This window comes from Rousettus aegyptiacus, unplaced genomic scaffold, assembly GCF_014176215.1.
Source record: "Rousettus aegyptiacus isolate mRouAeg1 unplaced genomic scaffold, mRouAeg1.p scaffold_m13_p_14, whole genome shotgun sequence".
NCBI classification, from domain to species: Eukaryota; Metazoa; Chordata; class Mammalia; order Chiroptera; family Pteropodidae; genus Rousettus; species Rousettus aegyptiacus.
This window is the reverse complement of record NW_023416289.1, coordinates 51,078,770-51,101,177: the sequence shown is the minus strand read 5'-3', so window position 1 is coordinate 51,101,177 and position 22,408 is coordinate 51,078,770. Positions and strand designations below refer to the sequence as shown.

Here is a 22,408-nt window from a genome sequence, read left to right as displayed (position 1 = left end):
CTTCTAGCTGAAGGACCATTCACATGAGAGCCTTCGTCTCCCCTGGGGTGCTCAGAACCAGCGCAGGAAAGCAAAGGCAGCAGCTTTCCCAACAAACACAAGTCAGGGATAAGGGGTTCAGTATGCAAAGTCTTTTATTTAAAATTTTGAAAAGTTAAGACTTCCAACCACCTCAGTATACGCCATTCCCATTAGAACGGGGAATGACGGCTTCAAACTCGTGCAGAGCTGCATGTTCACTCGCAGGACTCTGTAGGCACTTTAGAAGTGAAGCTTGGCTTCAAAATACAAACACTGGGGGCTTTGGCTCAACCTTTTAATATAAAAAATTCACCAATGTACAAAAATGTGAAAGTGTGACAATGACAACATATGAAATCCTGTGACTGAAAGTCCCCTCCAGTGCACGCGGTGGTGCACACGTACCCGCCCACACAGACTCTGGCGTGGAAACACAAACTAAAGCAAACCAGTGCTACCAAGAAGTGCCACCATGTGCGCTCGCCACTCCGCCAATCACAGACCAATATCTACTCCAAACGTCAGTAACACAAAGCACGGCATCTTCCGGGAACAGTGAGGCAGACTTCTTACTCACGATGGACCAGCACAAACAAACCCAGCAAAAAGAGTACCGCATACTAGAAGAGAAACACAGAGCCACAGTCAGAGAAGCCTTCGAAGTCCCCGAGTCCCGAGTTAATAAACTGGCCTTTGTGACCATGACACATTACTCAACTATCCAACTAGTTCCATCTTTTAACTGAAATCCATATAAAAGTTTCTAAAATTTAGCAAAAGATCACGTTTCTAATGAAACATACTATACAGGATCTTACCTTAAATTTAGGATAGTCATTCATGAGGATCGTCACAATCCCAATATAAGGAACAAATCTAAACAAACAAACAAAAAACTGATCGTCATCAAACTTCCCAAGTAGCCGTTATCATTAGCTGAACGTTCTCAGTATCTTCCATAGAAAACTAATTTTCACAAAGCCCATTGTGTGCACACGGTCCTACTAGGTCCTTTCAATAGCCCAGTGACAGGGACGTTAGGGACATCGCCATTTTATAGATGAGGAAACATGCTCGGGCCCACCGCACGTTGCTTCTGTGCGGCAGAACCAGTACCAGACCCAGGCTCTCAGACCTCTGCTTGGCAACTCTAACACTGCATATTGCTTCAGGGATGGGGCTGGGCTGTTGTCATGACCTGAAGGGAGCTGTCCATCCAGTTGGGGAGACAAGCCAAACACGGCCAGAACATTACAAGGCACTCCACGCTAAGTGTCCAGAAATTGAGTGTAAGAGCACTAATGCCGTGCTTAAGATTTCCTCTCATTTTTTTTAACCACCTGCAACCTGGCTTTGGCTCTCTTAACCCTGAAACTCTGTATAACAGTTTAAATCGTCACATGCAGCAGCCTGGTCTCAGCTCCCGTCTTTGTTTACTCTGCAGCATTTGACTCTGATGACCACAAACTTGCCCTTGAAACCCCTTTCGCCTTGGTTCCTGTAATATACCACAAATCTATTTTAACCCCTACCTCTTGGCTGCTACACTTTTGTGTTTTTCACTAGCTGTTTCTTTCCTCTTACTCCTAACGTTTGTCCCCTCAAACTAGGTAAAACCACCTGTTCAATAATCTCATAGTGCTTGACATTTCCTTTGAAGTCTTCATCACGATTTTAATTACATAATTAGTTGTATAACTAGCTGTATAGCATCTATCTCCCTTAAGCTCTACAGGGCCAAAAACGATGCCAGTCTTGTTCCTCACTGTATCCTCAGGGCCAAACATATAACACCCCGCACACAGTAGGCATCCAGTAAATACTGCCTGATTGAATGTTTGAATGTACAGGTCTGTTCTTTCCTCTTTCCCTTGGGGATCTCATTTTCTCCCTGAATGCAAAGGACTCCTCAACCTCATAAGAATGCAGGAGAGGAAGAGAAAGTTAGCAGGGTGCCATCCAAGTGCGAGGAAACGGCACTGGACTCCAGGTGACTGGGTGATACTGTCCTAGAGCCTGTCCTAGAGGAGAGAGGTTAGGCTGAAGTGGACCTTGGTATACTTTAAATAGCCCAGATACTTTTATTCAGAATATCTACCGCCTCTCCACCACACCAAAGGTACACAAACAGAAATTACCTCCCACATAACTTACTTACACTGCCACCATCGAAGCCTTAGGCAAACTTGAAAAACAGAAGTTTTGTCTTTGGTACATTTCACTTCCTTTTAAGAACTCCTCTTATTTCCTGTCTCCTGTCCTCGCCCTGTCCTGACCCTTTCCCTTCTGGCAGCATTACTCAGACCCATCTCTCTTTCTCCCCACCCCACAACTCCCATTCCATAAACTAGTATTTCTTAAAACCTACACTTCCTTTGTCAGAATCACTTGGATATCTTGTTAAAAATGCAGCTGGCTGTATCTTCCCCAGATTTACTGAGCTGAAGCATCTCTGGGAGGTGGGGCCCAAATGATGTTTCTGCATACTTAAGTAAAGGAAGCACAGTTCTAGGGAGATGCATAGAACAGGCATGGGTGGCAAACATTAAGCCCTCCTAGGGGTTAATGTTTAGCTTCAACCCCTGGGACCTGTAAGAGCTGAAAATAACAATCACTGCAAGATGGCGCAGCCAAGCTCTAGGAAGGTGGGTGGAGACTGTATTTTTAACACACATATTTTTCTTCTAACTGTGATAACTCAGTTATCTCTTTTGTCCCATTTATAACACCTTCATAAAAGCAAAAGGTTAGGTAAATCATTTCCTAATTCTATGCGATGATCAATTGGCAGTCACCTTATGGGTAGAGACTTCTGCTGTTACCTCCATGCAATGACATCAAAACTCAAAGAACCACAACCTTCAGCTCCCAATGGTGACATAGTCTGTGAGTTTTCCATGGAAAGATTTTTTTCCTCCCTAAGGTTGGTTCTTCCTTGCCAACATGAGTGAAATGGAAGCACCTTGATCTTTAGGAGTAATACAAACAAAACATAAAGCTGTCAGAATACGACAGGTAGTCCAAAGTCAAACAAGACTTAATTATCTGTATCACTGTTTTCCTCCATGGACAGAGACAGCGAAGAATGCATAATGCTGCTGTCATCAGTTATCTTAATTCGAATCAATTGCACTTTTCTCCTACCCTGCTCAGATAAAGTCTGCTAAAGCAGGGTTGATGATAAGCAGAATAAGGTTTAAAATAAGTAAAACGAATGCCACCAACAAATCCAACTCCAACACCAGCCTGTGCCAAGTTAGCATCAAGAAGGCAGAGTGTGGATATATACACGCCCTGGGTGTTCTGGGATCAAAGTGCTGCTGAAAAAGTAGCCTCAGAAGGGAGAACTATCTAATGGGAGAAAATACTTTTGTCAGATGTTAAAAGGGGTTTATATCTACGAAGTTCAGACAGCAGTAGCTGACTTAAAAAGGATCATTGTTTCTATCCCAAAATAATCTGTTTCAAATTAAGTAAAAAGTACCTTTTAAAAGCTTCATCCATAAAACTGATTTCAGTCAGAAAAACTCAATAACTCTATTTCCTTATATATTTCTTCTTCTTCCCATTGTCAGTATTTCTATCCCAAGCTACCAGCTGTCATTCTTTTCTCCCATTGCTTTCTACTCTTCCTTGACTAAGAGGTCCCCTTGTGTTTTTCAACTCCCCAAATTTAGAAAGAATTACCCTGACTAAAGACTTAGTTGGTTCAGAATTAGTTTCATTTTCTAAAATCATTTTTATTATATATCTCGAGATGAACAAACCTTGAAAGCATTATGCTGCTTAAAAGAAGCCAGACATAAAAGACCATGTATGGTAAGATTTTGTCTATATATTATGTCCAGGACAGGCAATCACAGAGACAGAAAGTAGATGAGTGGTTGCCAGGGGTTGCAAGGAAAAGGGGATGGGGAATGACTGCAAATGAGTATAGAGTTTTCTTTTTGGGGCGTGGAAATGTTCTGGAAGGAGGCAGTGGTGATGGCTACACAACTCATTAATATAATAAAGCCCAAAGAATTGAACTTTAAAATGGTGAATTTTACATCCTAATATATATGAATTATATTTCAACAACAAAAAAAATTTAACTTTATTTTATTTAGGGTCTTAGGCCTCAGTGTAAAATTTTTTTAATGTGCAGCTGTTTAAAAATAAATTTTTTTTTTAAATGCATAAAGACATTTGTACCACAGTCACCAGAATGATCTGCAGAAAAGCTCTATTCTCATGGTCTGGGTACAGTCTGACTTTGAAATATCAATTTAGGGTTTTATAAACACAATTTCCACAAAAGGAGGTGATAGGCCCCATTATGTGTCAGGTAAGTGGTGGTATAATCGACGGAAAGTGAATTTGTACAGTTAAGATCCTGTGCTCCGGCTGTTCATGCCCAGATGTTTATACTTCATGGAAAGTTACTTAATTCAGAGAATACCAGGCTATTGTATTTTTAAATTAAAAGCCACAAGAAGGTCTATATCTTCAATATTGGATTTTAGAAATCACATTGTATATAATTTGGGATTTTTCAAAAATTGTCCCTTTTTTTACGCCTATAGCACCTGGTCTTCCTAGGTGGTCTCCCATCCAAGTACTAACCATACTCGACCCTGCTTAGCTTCCGAGATCAGACGAGATCGGGCATGTTCAGGGTGGCATGGCCATAGACAAAAATTCTTTAGAAAAATTTTTAGGTTACTTGAGTGAAAGCCTGGCTCCTCCACCCTTCTGTAGGACAATGCTGCACTGAACACCTAGGAATCATGGTCCAGATAAAGGGACACTCTGTTATACTGACAGAAGTATAAATAAAACAGTAGGGCAAAATTTGTCAAAAGCTCTAAAATATACATGTGTTTCATTTAGTGATTCCACTTCTTAGAATTTACTATGAAGAAGAGATGACTGGACAGAGCGCTGACATATATGTATGTAACAAGATGCTCATCATAACATCATTCATAATTTTAAAAAATGGAAATAATCAGAACACCCAACAAAAGGAAACTGTCTAAATAAAAATATAATCTTTCCATATAGTGGAATAGCACATGGCATTGAAAATGACAATACGGAGATAAAGTTTTTGGTTTGTAAAAATCCTAATAACTTTGGAGGATGAAAAAAACGTTATACGCAGTGTGTCTATTCCTTCCCAGTACACAAAATGTGCTTACGTATGTACACACGCATACATGTTAGCATCTGTGTCATTACACATATATATTATACTAAAAAACATACATCAACGATTTAAGTATTTATGGAGGGGGAGTGGAAGGAGAGGTGACTTGGCTTTTCGATGATTATTTCCTCATGTTTCTACATGAATCTGTACATTTACAATTAAAGGAAAAACAAAAAGACTCAAAAAGGCTGATGAGTCTGAATACCCATGATAGTAACATCTTGAGAACTGAGAGAGATGGGAACAATGACTTCTCAGAAGCACTTGACAATCTCATTTAGATTATAAAGGTATGTTTGGCTCTATCAAAGGAAATGAAGTTCCCTTGAACTGTAGGCATGCACAAAAGAAAACCCAGCTATGCAGAAGACAAAACACATGGGTGCTCGTTCTGATCCAATCTTTCTGATCCAAACAAGAGTCCCTCTCATGCTGCAACCGAGGCTGCTTTCACTTAAGAACTCGCACCTACTTCTCTATGGGAACCGACCTCCTCACTGTGGTGGCCTGTTCACTAATAAAATCGCTCTGAACCCACACTGCAGGTTCTAGTCAGGAAGAGGGAGCAGACGTTCTGACAGTGCTGAGTGCCGTGAGGCATCTGAACAGTGAGAGCCGGCAGCCACCAATGCAGAAGTGTTATGCGGGTGGTTTTGGTGTGACGTTAAGAAGGTGGGCTCCGAGTCAGCCAGCCACTTATCATCAGTGTGATCTTAGATAAGCAACCTAACTCGTCTGTGTTTCCTCATCTGTAGAATGGAAATATTAGGGTTGTTCTGAGGTTAAAATGAGGTAATAATTGTAAAGCACTTAGAATGAGTCTCTGGTACATAGTAAGCCCTAATAAATGTGAGTTATTGTTAATACTATTAATAGCATGAAGGTAGTTACAATCCCATACTTCCTCATACCAATAACTTACAATTCCTGTCCTCCACTGATCTGTTCTCCTGATAAAATCTGAAATAAACAGGCTTAATATAACTTTTTAATTTCATTTGACCTCGATCATTTCAAGACTAGAAATACAACAGTATGGAATAAATTAGCATGATAAAATTAAGTTAGATAAACACTTTAAATTGCTGTCTCAGTGAACACTTAAGAAATGTATGTTTCGTGAAGCAGGATTAATACCGTGCTAGGTCCTCAGAGCCCAGCTGTGTACAGACTGAGTGCAAGCAAGGTGCCCATCACATCTCTTGAATGAACTCAATAAACAAATGAAGTTTTTAATCTATCACTCCAATTTATCGTCTCATTGCTAATCTTCTACCATCACACCCCATTTCCTCCCCTCTGGAGCAGTGTACCTGAAGTTTTAGATGCATTTTAAGACGCGTATTTTTTCAAAGGATATAAGGCGATTTGGTAGAACCAGTACCAAACCACTGTATTCATGGTCTGTGGTCAGACAATACAAGTGAGAGGGCCACGTTTCAAAGCTCAGCAAATGCTCCCCTCGGTACTTACCCCCTCGCTCTCCCCACGACATCTTTTTTCTCTAGCCAGTGTTGTCCCTGTTTATAGAGGCCTCGATCATCAACCGCATTATTATCTCCTTTGGTCAAAAACTTGATATGTCCATTTTGCCTTAAAAAGGTAAGGGAAACCCGAGTCGTCAAATACCTTCATGTCATTTGAAAGCACAAAATTTTCTCATTAACCAAAATTCCCATGGGAATTTGGTTTATCATTATTTCAAATGTTGAAATTATTTAGCTAAAAGGATATTCATCAGCTGTGCAGTTTATAATAGGGAAAAACTGGAAAAAAGCTAATAGTCTAGCATTCAGGAGTTGAAATACCATGCAAGCATTAAGTACGATGTTACGGAAGAATATTTAATGACATTGGAAGAACACAGAAGTTGTATTAAGTGAAAATTATAAAATTACATGTACAGTGTAATCTCATTTTCATATTAAAATAAACACAAACCACTAATTTTCTGGAAATACAAAGAAAAAAGGAACACATTAAACTATCCCATAGGATATAATGAGCAAAACGAATATTTTGCGAAACCACAGAATGACCTAGTTTCTTCGAACAATAAGAAACAAAGAAAACTGAAAAAAGAATTTGCAGATTAAATAAAAGAAACTATAGAGCTATATCAATATACCAATTGCAACTGAGGAACTTATTTGAGTCCAGATTTAAGCAAAGTGAAAAAGAAGTTATAAGACAACTGGGAATTTGAATGAAGATTGGAAATTTAATAATACAAAGGAATGGTTGTTCATTTTTTTAAGATCTAGCCATACTAACTATATCGTGTTTTTAAAAAGCTCACTGATTATGTTTCATAGATATTTACTGAAATATTTACATATGACAGGACACGATATCCAGGCAGAAGAGGGGGAAGAGGTGGCAGTACGGGTGGGGCAGAATTGGCCAGGGAGTAATAATTATTGGGACTGGCTGATAGGTACATGTGAATTTACTGCATTGTTTTATCTACTTTTATGTGTATTAGAAATGCTTCATATTTAAAAAAAAAAAGCAATAACAGCATCTTACTTTATTAGAGAATTATTCGTTTAATCCTACTAAAGAACCATGAGGTTTCTAGTAATTTTAAATTTTAATTGAAAGCAAAGAACATTTTACAGTTGATAAAGCCTCTTAAAATTAATTCAAGTGAGTTTGGGTTAGAAAGAAGAAAATTAGCTTCAGATTTCGACTAATATCCACTTAGATTCTAAGCCGGAAACTGGCTCACTAGACACTAAATCTGCAGAAACAACTAAATTGGGAAGTGCTGCAAACACCAAAAACAGTTAGGTGCAAACAGTCACATTAAAAATGAGATTCCAATTAGAAAAAATGCAAATATATACAGAGAAAAATAATCTGCAGCTGACAACTCAGTAAGTAACAGGATGTCTGCAAAATGCTGGAAAGTAAAAGAGGACGGGTGCCAAGAGGGGCTAGCTGCAAGAGTGAAAGTCGGGAGTAGCAGGAAGGAAGAATCATTCAATCATGAAAACAACAGCAACCCCACAGCAGTAAAAAAGTAAAACCAAATATGAAGACAGACTGGGAATCGGGAAAGTCCCCAAGAAAGGAAAAGTATACTACGGGAGATGTGAGTTATTCCCAAAGACTTGATCTGCCTGCCAAACACACAAACAGTTTCCTTCATTTACCAGTGAAACGAACGGCCTGTGGTGCCAATCAATTCGGATTAGACCCGCTCTTAGACCTACCTGCTCCACAGCTTCACGACTCACAGGCCCAAAACACTGATGGACGGCACATTTATAGAGGACGTTTCCCTTGCTAGCACTGGGACCAAACATTTAATATTATCTACCCCCAAGGAGCTCCACATGCTTGCAATTTAATGCAACCCTCATAACACAGTGATGGTAGCAAGGAGGAAATAAGTGCTTTATAGATGGTAAAAAACTATGTAATATGTTTATAAAACAAAAAAGGAGTTACCCAAAATGTAACATTATCTCTTGGTTCAAGGATTATAAGTGATTTTGTTTTCTGTATTTTCCAATTTTATGCAGCATCATGTATAAGAATATACATGTAATAAGAATGTTCTCAAGATGGGAGATTTAATATATGAAAAAAAGAGATTTACATGGCATTTACAGATTTACAGGCACCTTACATAGAAGCAAGTGGAGAAGGAAAGGAGGAATGAGACAAAAGAGAGGTCAGTTAACAATTTCTACTTCTATTCTTCTTAAAGCTCTGGATTTCCTTTTTTAAATTTTTAAATTTTTATAAGAGTTTATTTGAGCCAAACATACGCCAGGGAGCAATATCTCAAATGCTTCCCAGGATTTTCTTTCTTACGAAAGAAATGAATAACAGTGCAAAAATCAGCCTGAAAACATTAAGAACAAATTGTCTACAAAACCTTAATCCATTTTGGCTGTCATTTGGTCCCACGTGTAAGAACAGTGTTAATATTACTAAATCATGATTATTGCAAGCAGGTATTTTAGTCTCCCCAAAAGAAAAGAGGAAATTGGAAACTTCGGAATATTAATAAGTGGTATATAAAAAAGCTTGAAAGTTAAAGGCATCTCAAAAGTCTAAAATAAATCATGAAAACCCCCAGATTACAAGTACCACACACCTTAAAACAGTCAGAATTGTTAAAAATCATTTTTACAATTTAATTAATCTGTAGTTGCTACAACATCTGTCAATGAATCTGCTCTGAACCAAGATGAACTGTTTTAAAATAAACAAACTCACTCGATTTCAAACCATCACACATAAAAATGGATAATTTCTGCTCTACCCAAAGCAGGGCCCGGGTTTAATTTGATTTTCTTGGATCAATTCAGGGGAAAGTTGGTTCTGTTATGTTCACAACAGGCAGTGCTCAGAATAAACAACACAAATCCACTTTCTTTAAGAATCTGGAAAACACTACCCATATTTAATAAACCTTCACAATTCCAAAATAATTTTTTTAAAAATTAAGTTATTCTTTCTTAGTTAAGCGAATGCTATTTTAAAATTATCATCTTTCAAAATATATACTCCATGAAGAAAACAAGCGGTCAGATCTTTATTTCATCAATGAAGAAAGAACTCTCCTAAATGAGGGTGTTTATAGGGATTTTCAAAAACAACAATTGGCAGTTGTCTCTTCTTCAGGTGAAGATAAACTACTTCAGAGGGCGGAAAGAGCGAGACGGCATTTATTTAGGCTTCCTTGTACTCAGGAACCTATCAACCCCACCGTTTCACTCCCCTCTGTGTCCTCTAGGACGTCTCCATTTCCCTTCATTTCTTTCTTTCCTTCCCTCTGAAAGTTTTCCTTAATTAGACATACTGTAGATTTGGAAGGGAGGGGCTGAGCACTATGCAGTAGGACAGGAAAGCACAGGCTCAGAACTCAGAGATCTCATTCATTTTCCTGAACCTCTTTATAGTACAGACGAAGAAACTGAGACCTAGAGAAATGAAATGTTTTGTTCATTGGTAGGACCCAACTCCACCCCCAGGCAATTCTAAAGGTTTTACATATGTCCTTCTAGTTCTAAAATGCAAGAGTCCGTATCTAAAAAGTTGATAAATGTATTATATGAAATGTCTGTTAGACTGTCTTAAAGATATTTAAGAAAAGATTAGAGCTACCTCACCCGTTGTATCAGAAGATTCCATTTGGGATCAACCTTTATGTTATTTTTGGAGGTGTGTTATATATATTACTGATAAAAATGTGCAATAACAATATATGGCTGTTGTAGACTTTGTCCACAGTGAGGTCAACTGATGTCATAAAAAGCAGCGGCTACGTTCCTCTATCCTCTCAGAGGCTCAAGGACCACAGCAGAAGAGGAGGGTGGGTGAGACTGCAAGGGCTGCTTGTGACCAATGCCGCCCTAAGCAGCAAGCTGCTCTCAGTGACCACCAGTTCACTCTGGGAAGGGTGGGCCCGAGTCACCTGAAAGGAACATTCTTACAAAGATAAGTAGGCCCACTGAGTTGTTTACTACTTTGGAATATTAAGGGTTACTGATTTGGTCGGGAAGTAGAAGGGAACCCCAAAAACCTTCAGGGAAATAAATGAATTAATAGGTATTGATTTAGTTTTCCAAATGCTCACTAAGCCTTCAGATATTCAAAAAAATGGACTGGAAGAATGACCTAGGAGTTTCTCACCCTTTCTCAGTCTTTAGGCTATCAAAATTAAACACTATAAACACCAAGACATAAACATATTTTAAAAGAGAGAAGATATAGTTTGCACATACTTTTCATGAATCTTCAAGACTCGGTGAACTATAGGAATCTCTCTTCCTTCTATCCTAAAAACAACAATTTCTCCCACTCGTATGGGATCTTCAACTCGATTTGTTAGAAAGAGAAGATCTCCTCTATGAAATGCAGGTTCCATGCTGCCACTGGGAAGGAAAGAAAAACAGTAAAAAAAAAAAAAAAAAATTTAAAATTAAAAAGCGGAGATTAAATTTACTTTCAAAATTATCAATACTGAAAAAACCAAAAGTATCACCTATGGAGTATACTCAATACCTTAACCACATATACAGACATTAAGTGTGTACTGTACTGAAAATATGGTTTCCTCAGACTAATGAGTTACACTAAAAATTTCTTCAGTTATTAACATTCATTAACTAGTTCCATTTCAGCCATTACTATTCAAAAGAGCTTAAATCTTAAAAAGGGCAATGTTACTAACTCCTTAACCTTTTAAAATTTCAAGTGACAAACAGAATATAAAAGAATGAACTTTATAATCACTGCCCTTATTCTTCTCACTTCCTCTGAAAACGCTAAACATATTCAAATATTCAAATGCGAACTGGATCATCTTCTGCCATTTATAAAGATACAGACCAAGATGACCTTATGACTTCAACGTATTAGGAAGAAAGAACAGCTCATCAAGTCAAAGAACAGTCGGCCACAGAGATAATGCTTGTTATCAATTTATTTTAAGAAGAGAAATGAGGAAGAAAACCAAGGTCAAGAATAGATTTTTGCCTAAGAATTTCAGAAACAAGGAAAAAATTCAATTCCACAGTAATTAGTTACGACAAACTTCTCAACTCTCACCTGTTCCATCCTATACCAAGTTCTTCAAAGGTCTGCAGATATTTGCACTAATGAATGAATCTTTTCTTTCTATGAAGCAGCAGCTCATCAGTATTATTTTCAGAAACTCAAGCTCCAGTTTTCAATAACAGTAGATTTAGTGAGAAGCAAATGGACAGGGAATAAAATTCAAGACAGGAATATGACAAAGTCTGAACACTTCTGTTTGAACACTCTGATCCCCCTACGTAAGGGGAATATGGCAGTTGTTCCCAAACTTTGCTGGATACGGGACTCACCTGGAGAACTTTTTAAAAAATCCCAATGCCCAGGTCATATCTCAAACAATTTAAATCAGACTGTCTGGGGAAGGGAGGCAGGTATCAGTATTTTGTAAAGATCAGTGGTGATTCCAATATAATAGCAAAATTTGAGAACCACTAGGAAGATAGATTTTCATTGCATTTTTATTCTTAAAACTTTTGTTAAGGTTTCTCATGGGGCATTAAGTTCCCTTTTACAGAAGGTACTGTAGACATGAATTTTTCAAGTTTTTTACTTTGATTTTTTAAAAATCAGTGCCATCTTTTGTTCACTTGCTTGAAGATTATCTATAAATAAAACAGATAGTTGTTCTGGCTGAATGACATCTTTATTGAGTACTTTCTGTATGCAAAGTGTTATTCTAAATTTTTTTAAACAATCTTCAGAACAAGTGTATAATATAGGTAATATTATTATCCTAACTTTATAGATAAAGAGACTGAGGCTTAGAAAGCCTGAAGTTATAAATCAAAAAAATTAGATAAAGGTGAGATTTGAACCAAGGGAGTCTGACAGAATCCACTCTCACTGTGCTCAATTGCTTCTGAGCCCTCTAGAATTTTAAGCAGAGAGTATCATAATCATATTTGCATTTAAGAAATATCACTTCAACAAAGAAAAACAAAAAAGTAAAAAAGTAAACAAAAAAAATAATTAAAAAAAAAAACAAAAAAGAATCACCATTTCAGAAGCTATAGAGTACATAAAAGAAATTCAAATAGTTATTAATGAGTAAACTGGAAAAAATGAGGAGGTAGATGGGAGACCAGTTGTCCAGGCTATTACTTATAACTGAACATATGGCAACTCTTAAATTGTTATTAAAAACAAAGACACAAGAGAATGGGGGAAAACTGAGAAAAGGATGCATATACAGAATTACTTTAATTACGTAAGAAATTATATACATGAAAAAAAAGATGAATATGTTGATAGTGATTATATCCTGGAACTATGAGTCACTTAGTTTCATCTAGATCTTTTTGTTTTCCGTATTTCAAATAATGAAAATACACTAACTTTTTTCCTGATTTAAAAAGCATTGTTTTTAAAGGTCACAACAGCAGCCCAGGCAGAAAATGATAAGGGCTTGAAATAGAACAGCAGCCGGAAGGAGAATGACAAAAGGGCAGAAAAGAGGGAGGGAAAAGAACAAACCCGACAGCCAACTGTATATTACAGAAGGCAGGACAGAGGATGACTCCTAGGTTTTTAACACTGCAACTGAGCAGATGGCAGTGACAGTCAGAGAACTAGGAGAAAGAACAGGTTTGTGGGAAAAGATGAATCATTCACTTTTATCATGGAGTTTGAAGTGCCTGGTTAACATCCAGATGTCCAGTGTATATGTCCAGTACAGGGTGAAAACAAAAGAGTCTAGACTTCAGGGAAGAAAGGTGGATGAGAAATGAAAAGATTTAAGAATTCAGATATAGGTTACAATTAAACACAGATAAAAGTGTGTAGTGAGAGGACCATTAAGAAATAAACCAGGCGAAACTTTTTAAACATTAAATCAATCATTAGTAAACTTCTTCCTATTATCTGATTAAAAAATACTTTTAAACATCAACCATGATAAGTTGTATAAGAAGTTACACGAAAATGAGTTGAATTTTTTAAACTGACTTCAGCTCTGTAAGGGGGGTGTGTGTGAATCAGTTTTGAATGTTCCCTGAGACTTCAGTTAACAAAATAAATAATAAATATTTGTCTTTATCCCCAACAGCTTCACAAAAGTATTAAAAGTGGATTCTCAGTTGGCCTGAGTCCTCTGAGGTAAATCTGGTTCAGGTAAAAGCGATATTCCTTGGAGTTAACATGAAACCTTGGTCAGATAAAACCTACCTGGCCACCCAAATCACATAAACTGCCTTGCTCTAATAATGACTGGTCCTTCTTCACCAGATACTCTCCTAATATGACCTGGTCTCTTTTAATTGCTTTTCTTTATACCACACTGACAATCAAAAAAGTTTAGTGTATAAATAACCTATCAAATAACTGATCCAAATAATACTTGTAAGTCCCAAATGATAATGTTGAACCACCAATGTGTTGAACAAGCCCTTAGTCTAATCCCCTATTCACTCCATCTCCAGTTTAACAATCATTAGATTGTTCTTAAAACATTTCCACTGAAAGGAACTCAATCTGATATAATCCCAGAAGAATCTCCACAAGAAGCCTCTGTGGGCCCTCTCTCTGTACCTTTTCCCCACAGTTTCAATTAGTGTGGCTCCTCCTGTTACTGTGTGAACACTTCATCAGTTAAAGCTCTCCACTGAATTCAAGGCTGTCTGGGAATGTAGGGCTACATAATTTTAGAACTGGAAAGCTCTTCTGACATCATTCAGGTCTAGCCTTCATTTTATAGATGAAACTATGGTTCAGTGAATAAATGAGACACACAAGTTATAGTCAGGCAATGAAAAAGCTAGAGGCCCAAGTCTCTACGTTCTCAGAGTAGTATATTAAATGCTTTCCCAGCTGATAAAATCTATACATTTCTTTGGATCTCTAAAACTACAGTTGCATTTGACTATTAATAAAGATGGAACTATGGTAAGAGTATGAGTAGGGTACAAGTAGGACACTGGAGACCCAGTGCCTCCAGCCACTGTGGCTGCAAGTGTATCCTAGCACGACAGCAAAGGAGTCAGACTCGTCTGGTTAAAAGCGATGCACTATTATCTTGCTAATACTAATGATTCGATTTATTTTTCGTTTATACTCCATTATCTCCAGAAAAGATTTCAGAGAGCTTATATAATTAAGCCTCAAATAACACAACTACAATGATTCAACTAAATAACCAAGTGGTCACTCTCCAAAAATGAGTTGGTGAGTTAGGTTTTTAAAGCACTAAGAACATGAAAACAAAGATAGAGAAGGAAGCACAGTGGAGGAAAAAAATTCAGTACTCTTTGTCGCTTAAGAGATGGCATTAATAGCTTCAAAATTCCTGAAGTCTACTTAGAAGTGATATTTAAAGGTCAGTAGAAAACATGGAAATAATTAGTGATGCTTCTGTACTGATGCTGAGAACATGCTGCAGAAAAACTCTTAATTTGGAGTTGATATATAATCTAGCAAACTAACAACTAAATATTGGCGCTGATGTGAAGAGTGTAAGAAGATAGAAGAACTTCAAGAAAATAAAGTACACTGAAACACTTTCTTAAGAGATGTACCAAAAATAAAGCTCACACAAGAAATGTTTTATAGCGAGGTCATGAGCCCTTTGAGTCTGAATAAAAAAAATGCCTAACAAGGTTGAGAACTTCTCACAATTGAGAAATAGTAACTAATTTTCTTCCAAGCCCTCTTCCGGGAAAGAACAATTTCCAGAAAAATGATACAAGAATTATTGTGTATCCCAATTTTTCTCCCAAGCAATGCCATGAAAAGAAACAGTAATTGTTACCTGAGCACCACTACAATCGGACTTTCACTTCCGGTTATGACCATTAACCCCTTCCAGATCATTAGTGCCGAGGAGACAATCATTCCAAAATTTAGGACTTGATAATAGAGCTGTAGGAACGAAAGAGAAAAGATCCAATCCATGATTACCCCCACTCAGGAAAGCAACTGAAAGTAGCATCAATTTAAAAGTGTCAAGTAGCATTATTAGGGCACCTGGAGTTCTGAGATACTATTTAAAATACCGTAAGAATTACATCATTGGCATCCCAGAACAGCCCTCCTTCTCTTACCCCAAGTGCCCTGCTCCATTCTGTTTGCTAAAATACATTACATTTATATGATAACATCATTTTCAGAAACTTTCACAGAAATTATTTCATTTGGGCTTCACAACCATTCAGCTTAAATTCAATCACATCCATGCTACCTACCAGTCGACAGTTATAAAGCTCTGCTTCTGACCTCCTCTAGTACCTACCTTTTCTATATTATTTCCCCCATGGCAATCATGGGCTGTTGAATGACATTTAACCCCATTCCTCATTTTACAATTCCGGAAACTGTCTCAGAGAGAGGAAGTGACTTCACCAAAATCATACAGCTTGTTGGTCACATAGCCAGCCTTCTTTCCTTCTTAATAAATTTCCACTACTTAACAAACTGTAAAATTCTATGACTTGAATAAGCAGATACAATACCAGAAAGGCACTTCAAGTGAGAGAAATACTGTGAGCTAATTGTGTTGGACTAAGACTGGATGATGGGTAAAAGCAGAGAGGATGATGACTGGACACCATGGCGGATTGTTTAAGAAATGAATAGATGGTATTGGGGAGTACTGGGAGAAATCTGAAAAGACAAGAGGCTTGAGGAAGGGACATGCAGACCTCCAGGCAGGAATACAGAATGTGAAGATATCCGTGTCCCGCATAAGTGCTCACCAAAAAATTACCTCAACAGAGAAGTACCTTAATAATCAGGTAGACAAAATGACCTGTTCTGTGTCAGTCAGCCTCTTCCCCAGCCATCCCTGGCTTGTGCAATGAACTCATGGTCAAAGTGGTTGCAGCAGCCAAGATGAAGGTTAGCAACATGGACTTTCATTCACCAAGACCAATTTGGTTCGACACAATGAGTGCCTAGTCAGCCAACTGCAAAGTCCAACAATGCCACCATTCTGGATGCTGAATTGCTTCCATCATGGAAGGGGCAGCAGTTTCTTACTAGAATAGGCTCTGGATATGGATCTGTCTTCCAAGGCTTCTGTATTTCTGTCAAAACCACCATCCATGAACTTACATGGCATTCCATACAACACTGCTTCTGACTTGGAAATTTATTTTGTGGGTAATTAAAGCAGTAGTCGCATGGTCAAGAAATTCACTGATCTTACTATGTCCCCCATCATCTTTGAGTAGCTGACCTAAAAGACCAGTAGGCCTTTCAATTTATTATCTTTCGGCTCCAAATCCATCTTCTTTGTGTCACTAGAGCTGAGCCCTACAAACAAATTCTTGTCTAACTGGCTCAGTGATGTTAGGTTTTATGAATAAAAGATGCTGAAGGTCATGGGGAGGAAGGAACTTCTCTTCTCGGTTCTGTGTTTATTTCACACAGTGGACGGTGGATCTGTGTGCAGGAGGGTGGCGGTGCTCACCTCAGTGACTATCACAGACTGCCTCCCACCCACACACGCTGACAAATTTCTCAGCCTCCTAGGAGTAGCAGGCCAGTTCTAGGGAGCAGCTCCTGCTCACTCACTACTCAGGCAAATGTCATTACCATGACAGGTTCCTAAGGCAGCCACACCCTTTCCAAAGAGGTCTAAATCTCGGACTTGGAAGGGAGCTGAGGAAAGGTTTGCTTAATTCTTTCCTTGTTCAAGCTCCCTCATCCTAGGGGGTAGTAGTTGCTTTCTGTATACTTTCTTAGTGAGTAAACATTTTTTGACCCCCTCCAACATTTATAATTAAGAGCAGAAATGTTTAAAGAAAATTATGAATAGTATTAATATTTTAATGTTAAGGATGGTGCATACTTGGTATTTTAAGTATTTGCAAAATTTAAGAAAATGTGACTATTAAAGTAATAGGTCAGATTTGTAATTCCAATTTAAAATGTATAATAAATTATAGGTTTATTATTTAATCAGTTTATTATTTATAGTGTTGAAACATCTGAGAACTTAAGCTCCTAATTTATAAAATTATATAAGTATGCACTTATATTGAATGACTGACGTTCTTAAAAAGGAAATCTATACATTAAATTTAATGTTCTAAAGATGTCTGTTTGTAAATTAGCCCAAATATTCAAAAGCCTCTAAAAGTGGTTGTTAAAATTTGCCAGACTCTAAATAAGAGATATGTAAACTGATTTTAAAAGCTTAAGAACTTAGTTTTTAAAATTTTAGCTTTCATGATTTTTTTTTTTTAATGAAAAATAACTCAATAGGTCTTTCTGCATACAAAGGCCATCTCGATTGCCATAAAAAAGCAACCAACAACCAGTGATGTGCTGGAGCCAACAGGCTTAAGGTTTTAGGAATTCTGCAAGCTGCTTGTTAAACATGATATTATTAAAAATTACAATTAAATTACATTAAAAACAAAAGTAATAAATATTCTAAATCCATCAGTTCCTAATGATTTTACTATATTTTACTATTGTGTTCTTGAAGCTAATTTATCTATTGGGTGGAAATTATTATTGCATGTCATCACATCTCTTCCTAATTCCACATTCAGTGATGCCACGTTAGTAGCTTGAAAATGGCCTTGTTGGGAGTATTTACACCACAGAAATAGGCAAAAATCTAAAAATCAGGGCTTCACAGATTAAGAAATGCCCCAGGAAAAACAACACAATTTGGAAGAGCTGCCCTGAGGAAGACACAATGTCAGACCTACAGGTCCCATGCATATGGTACATGTTTTGCTACTGGTTCTTCAGTAGCAATCAAAGAGAAACCTACCATGTCTAAGCACACAACTGCAGGTGGATTTCCACACTGGAACTGAAGAGAACACAGACATTACCCCATTTCCAAGTGTACTTTGGCCAATGTGTGGCGATGAACGGCCATGAGTGTAAAGGCTAGAAATGTGATGTGAGATCCCCCCAACATGCCCTTTGCGGACGGCCAACCATTTTACCTGCACATCCTGGCGCTTCAAAAATGAGTACCAGGTAATGAATGGTAAATGGCAACCACTGTTACAATTTTCAACTCAAGCCAGGATCTGAGCAGATGGTGCAGGTGTGGAGAGATGTCTCCCAGACCTCAGTACATGTCTGCTACAGTGGAATGTGACCAGACTCCTCATTGTCAAGATCCCTCCACCTAAATGACCACGTGATTCCCAGAGCTAATACAATGAGTTCTCATCTTTTTCCCACACTTGGTCATTAAAATTCCTGAAAACTTAAAAAAAGAAATGGCCTCAGAAAAAAACAGTGATCTGGACTCCAGTAAAGGAGCCACAATCCAAAGAGGAGAAGACAAATAATTTAGCTGTAACAGCTAAAAGGACTTTAAAGATCACCTAATATTTGAGGGCAGTTCACAAACAGACAGAAAGAAAAGAATGGGCTTTCTGAGGACAGTCCAATACATGAAGTTTGAGTAGAACAATGTTCACTGCGACACTGATATGAAATAGCAAGGGTAAACTAGGACAAGACTGAAATGGTAAAAAATAACAGACTGTAAAATGACTGGGACTTACCACATATGCCTTTCCAAGGGGTTTGGGCTTTAACCTACAAGGCAATGGGAGCTGTGGAAGGTTTGAGGCAGGAGAGAGATTAATCTGGCAATAATGTATAGGATGCAATGAAGGTAGTAAAACGCTTAATTTCTGAAAATTGTGAAGCAAATCAAAAAAATTACATTACATGTAACAAACAAGTCTTGAGTTAGGCATTAAAAAATCAATTAAAACCCAAAGCTCAAAAGAATACACACTGTGTGATTCCATTTATATAAAATGCGAGCCCATCTATGCTGACAAAAAGCAAACCCGTGGTTGCAAAGTGCTTAGAGAAGAGATGAAATACAAAGGGAAACAACAGACCTTGTGGGTTATAGAAATGTGTTGTGTCTTGACTGTTACGGGTTTATAACTGTAGAAGCTTATCAATTCATACACTAAATGGACAGAGTTTATTTTACTAAAGTATTCCTCTATGAATCTGATATGAAAAACATTTACAACTCAAATTAATCAGATATTTGATATGCATTTAGACTTAAAGGGAAAGTTCTGTAATGACAACAATTTTAGAGAAAACCAAACTTCTAGTATCCCTCTTTTCACATGATGAGATCTCAGTAGCTACAGCCACTGTCACTATAGCCACTTCTTTTTCTCAGCTGTTACATACAGGTAAAACCTCATTTGAGTACCACCCCTCACCCTATCCCCATGCTATCTATCTCCTCCTCACAACTTCTGGGAGACTACTCATTTTCTTTGTCTGTATAATGGGAATAATATTACCTACTGCACAGGTATGTAGAACACTTCACACATAGCAAGAGCTCAAAATAGTTGTTTTACCTTCACATTTTTCTACCCATTTATGCTCCTTAAAGGCAGAGTCTGTCTTATTTATCTTCGCATTGCTCATTGTATCTAGCACATGGTACAACAAATAGCAGGCTAGAAATAAGCATTTTTTCAGAGAAACGTCTGTGGCACCTAGAAATTCAGATATGGATGAAAAAGATAACAATATACAAGGGAAAATCTGAAGTGTTATCTTAAAGATACGAATGTTTTGTGCAATTTGATAAGAATGAGCAATTATGACTAAAGGAATTAAGAAACGTACCTAAGAGACAGTGACAGTGAGCTAGTAAAGTCTGAAGGGGAGGTTGTACATCTATTTCCTTAAATGGTAATTATAAATACTGCAAACTACAAGTCCAAGAGAAAAATCTTTAATAGTGCCATCAGGATAACTCTTAACAGCAAGATACTGTAAAAAGGTCCGAGGCAAGCCAAACTAGGCTCTACAGACACATTTGGTACAGAAGATGAAAAGGAACCACCTATTCTAAGGCCTAAATAATCACAACAACATTCCCAGTACCATATGGCACACGATCTAAAAGTTCTAGACAGAGTAAGATTTAAGGACAAAATCAGAAGACCTAAATTCCAAGAACCCTGTGTCACTAACATTGGTCCCTATACCTGAGGATTATGAGGGCTGCCACCTTAAAGCTAAATGGACTCAAGGACAAGTATAGTAACTGCTTCACCTCGAAGTCGGAGGTGGTCCAAGGAAAAGTCAGTGAGCCAGGTGGGGCCCAGCTGTACGAGAAGGGTTGCGACTGGCTAAAAGCAAGCAAAACGGCTTTTGTGGGGCCTACAACCGCCTTCACGAGCATCCCAGTAGCACTGAACTGCGAAACCCAGTCTCCGGAGTCCATCGGGAGTCGCTGCGATTATAGAAACCTTGAGTTTCCTGCCTTACCAAGTCTAAAGCAATATGCAACCCCAACTCCCACTTAAAAAGCGCCCTCCGGTTTCCATTTGGTCCTCTGCTTCACTGGGAGGAATGGAGCGAGCCCCGGCTTCCCGCTCCACTCCTAGCAGGCTCTGAATTAACCAGGAGCTAAAAATAGGGACAAAGCGACCTCTGGCCTCAGACTCGGCACAAAGAGACGGAATGACCAAGGTGTCATACCCTCAGACCCGCTCAGGCCCTTACACAGGGGCCCACAGGTCCGCAGGATCCCGCAGAGGCAGCGCCAAAGGGACGAGAGGAGCCCGGGGAAACAGTGGGTGGCCAACCTCACCTGCCGCTTGTTCATCCGCCGCACATCGTCCAGAAAATCTAGAGACAGCATGGTGGTGCTGGCGAAAGGAACACGGGCAGGAGACAGAACGCGACGTGACCGGCGAAGGGAACGGCAGGCGCCGGGACGCACCTCACACTAGACGGGACCTCGCCGCGCCCCCACTTCCGCTTCCGGGGCGGGAACCGACGCGCCCCGCCCCTCCGCTGCTGAGAGCAGACAAAGGGACTCGCGACCTTCCTGCTCCAGCTTCTCGGCCTAGCCTCGCTGTGGGAGGGCTCTGCCACTCCAGATCTAGCCCGCTGAGGACGACCGAAGCCCACTTCCGCGCTCAGCCCTGCGGTTCCTCACGGAGGCGTCGACCCAGGGGTTAGAGGGGAGGCCGCCCTGCAACCTCCGGGAGGCGGGCTCTCGTGCACGCTTGGCCAATAGGGAGCCGGGTTTCCGGCATCTGCGGGCAGAGCGGCCCCTGAGTGGCCTGTGCGGTTAAGCCCCGTCGGGTTTGGGTGGGGCAGTAGACGTGTCGCAAGGCCTTGCGGTCTCAGGTGGGCGGGTTTCCGCGCTCCGGGAAACTGACAGCTGTGTTTCAATAAGTGCTTTTCCTGTAAGGGTGGAGGATGCAAGAGAGACTTTAAAAGCACTGCCTGAATCTCTCAGGAGTTTAAGAAACTCTTGGAGGGAAAACAACTGGTACGATTAGAAAACAGCTAAACCATAGAACAGTGTGATGAGACCGCCAGTGGTGCGGGTAACCAGGAAGTCCCTTTCTCCCTGAACCCGATCTCGCCGACAGGATCCGACTGTCTCTTTGAACTTTACCTTCTGGTTTTGTTGCCTCCTGCACCTTGATGTGACCCTTTCCTCGCTGCCTTCTGTCTCTCTGTTATAAACAGCCTTTGCTTTGACTGCCTGAAGCTCCTAATGTGCACCTAGGAGGACAAGAAGATCGAGATCTGGTCTCTTGCTATTATTTCTCTTTTTCAAAATACTCTTTATTTCACATTGAGGGATAAAGGCCTTCTTACCTATATTTTTACTCCCAGCATCTCACATGAAAAAAACTCAAAAATGTTGAAGAATGA

At 39.0% G+C, this 22,408-nt stretch overlaps 1 protein-coding gene and 1 pseudogene across 6 annotated transcripts; both read right to left on the bottom strand.

Annotated features, from left to right (window-relative positions):
- Nucleotides 1–116: 116 nt before the first annotated feature.
- On the bottom strand, nt 117–21,460 carry SEC11A (SEC11 homolog A, signal peptidase complex subunit). 6 transcript variants are annotated; one of them, XM_036231913.1, is made up of 8 exons: nt 21,327–21,452; nt 19,246–19,296; nt 15,516–15,625; nt 10,960–11,109; nt 6,689–6,808; nt 6,138–6,175; nt 840–897; nt 117–641 (listed from the first exon to the last, which is right to left on the bottom strand). In XM_036231913.1, the coding sequence occupies exons 1-7, from the start codon at nt 21,375–21,377 to the stop codon at nt 872–874; spliced, it is 546 nt and encodes a 181-aa protein (XP_036087806.1). In that variant the 5' UTR covers nt 21,378–21,452; the 3' UTR covers nt 117–641; nt 840–871. The 6 variants fall into 6 exon arrangements, with proteins under 6 accessions (XP_036087806.1, XP_016007005.1, XP_016007002.1 ...); XM_016151519.2 differs by lacking the exon at nt 19,246–19,296 and having other exon boundaries at nt 21,327–21,460; XM_016151516.2 differs by lacking the exon at nt 6,138–6,175.
- Nucleotides 4,578–4,696, bottom strand: LOC118611512 (annotated as a pseudogene).
- Nucleotides 21,461–22,408: the final 948 nt, after the last annotated feature.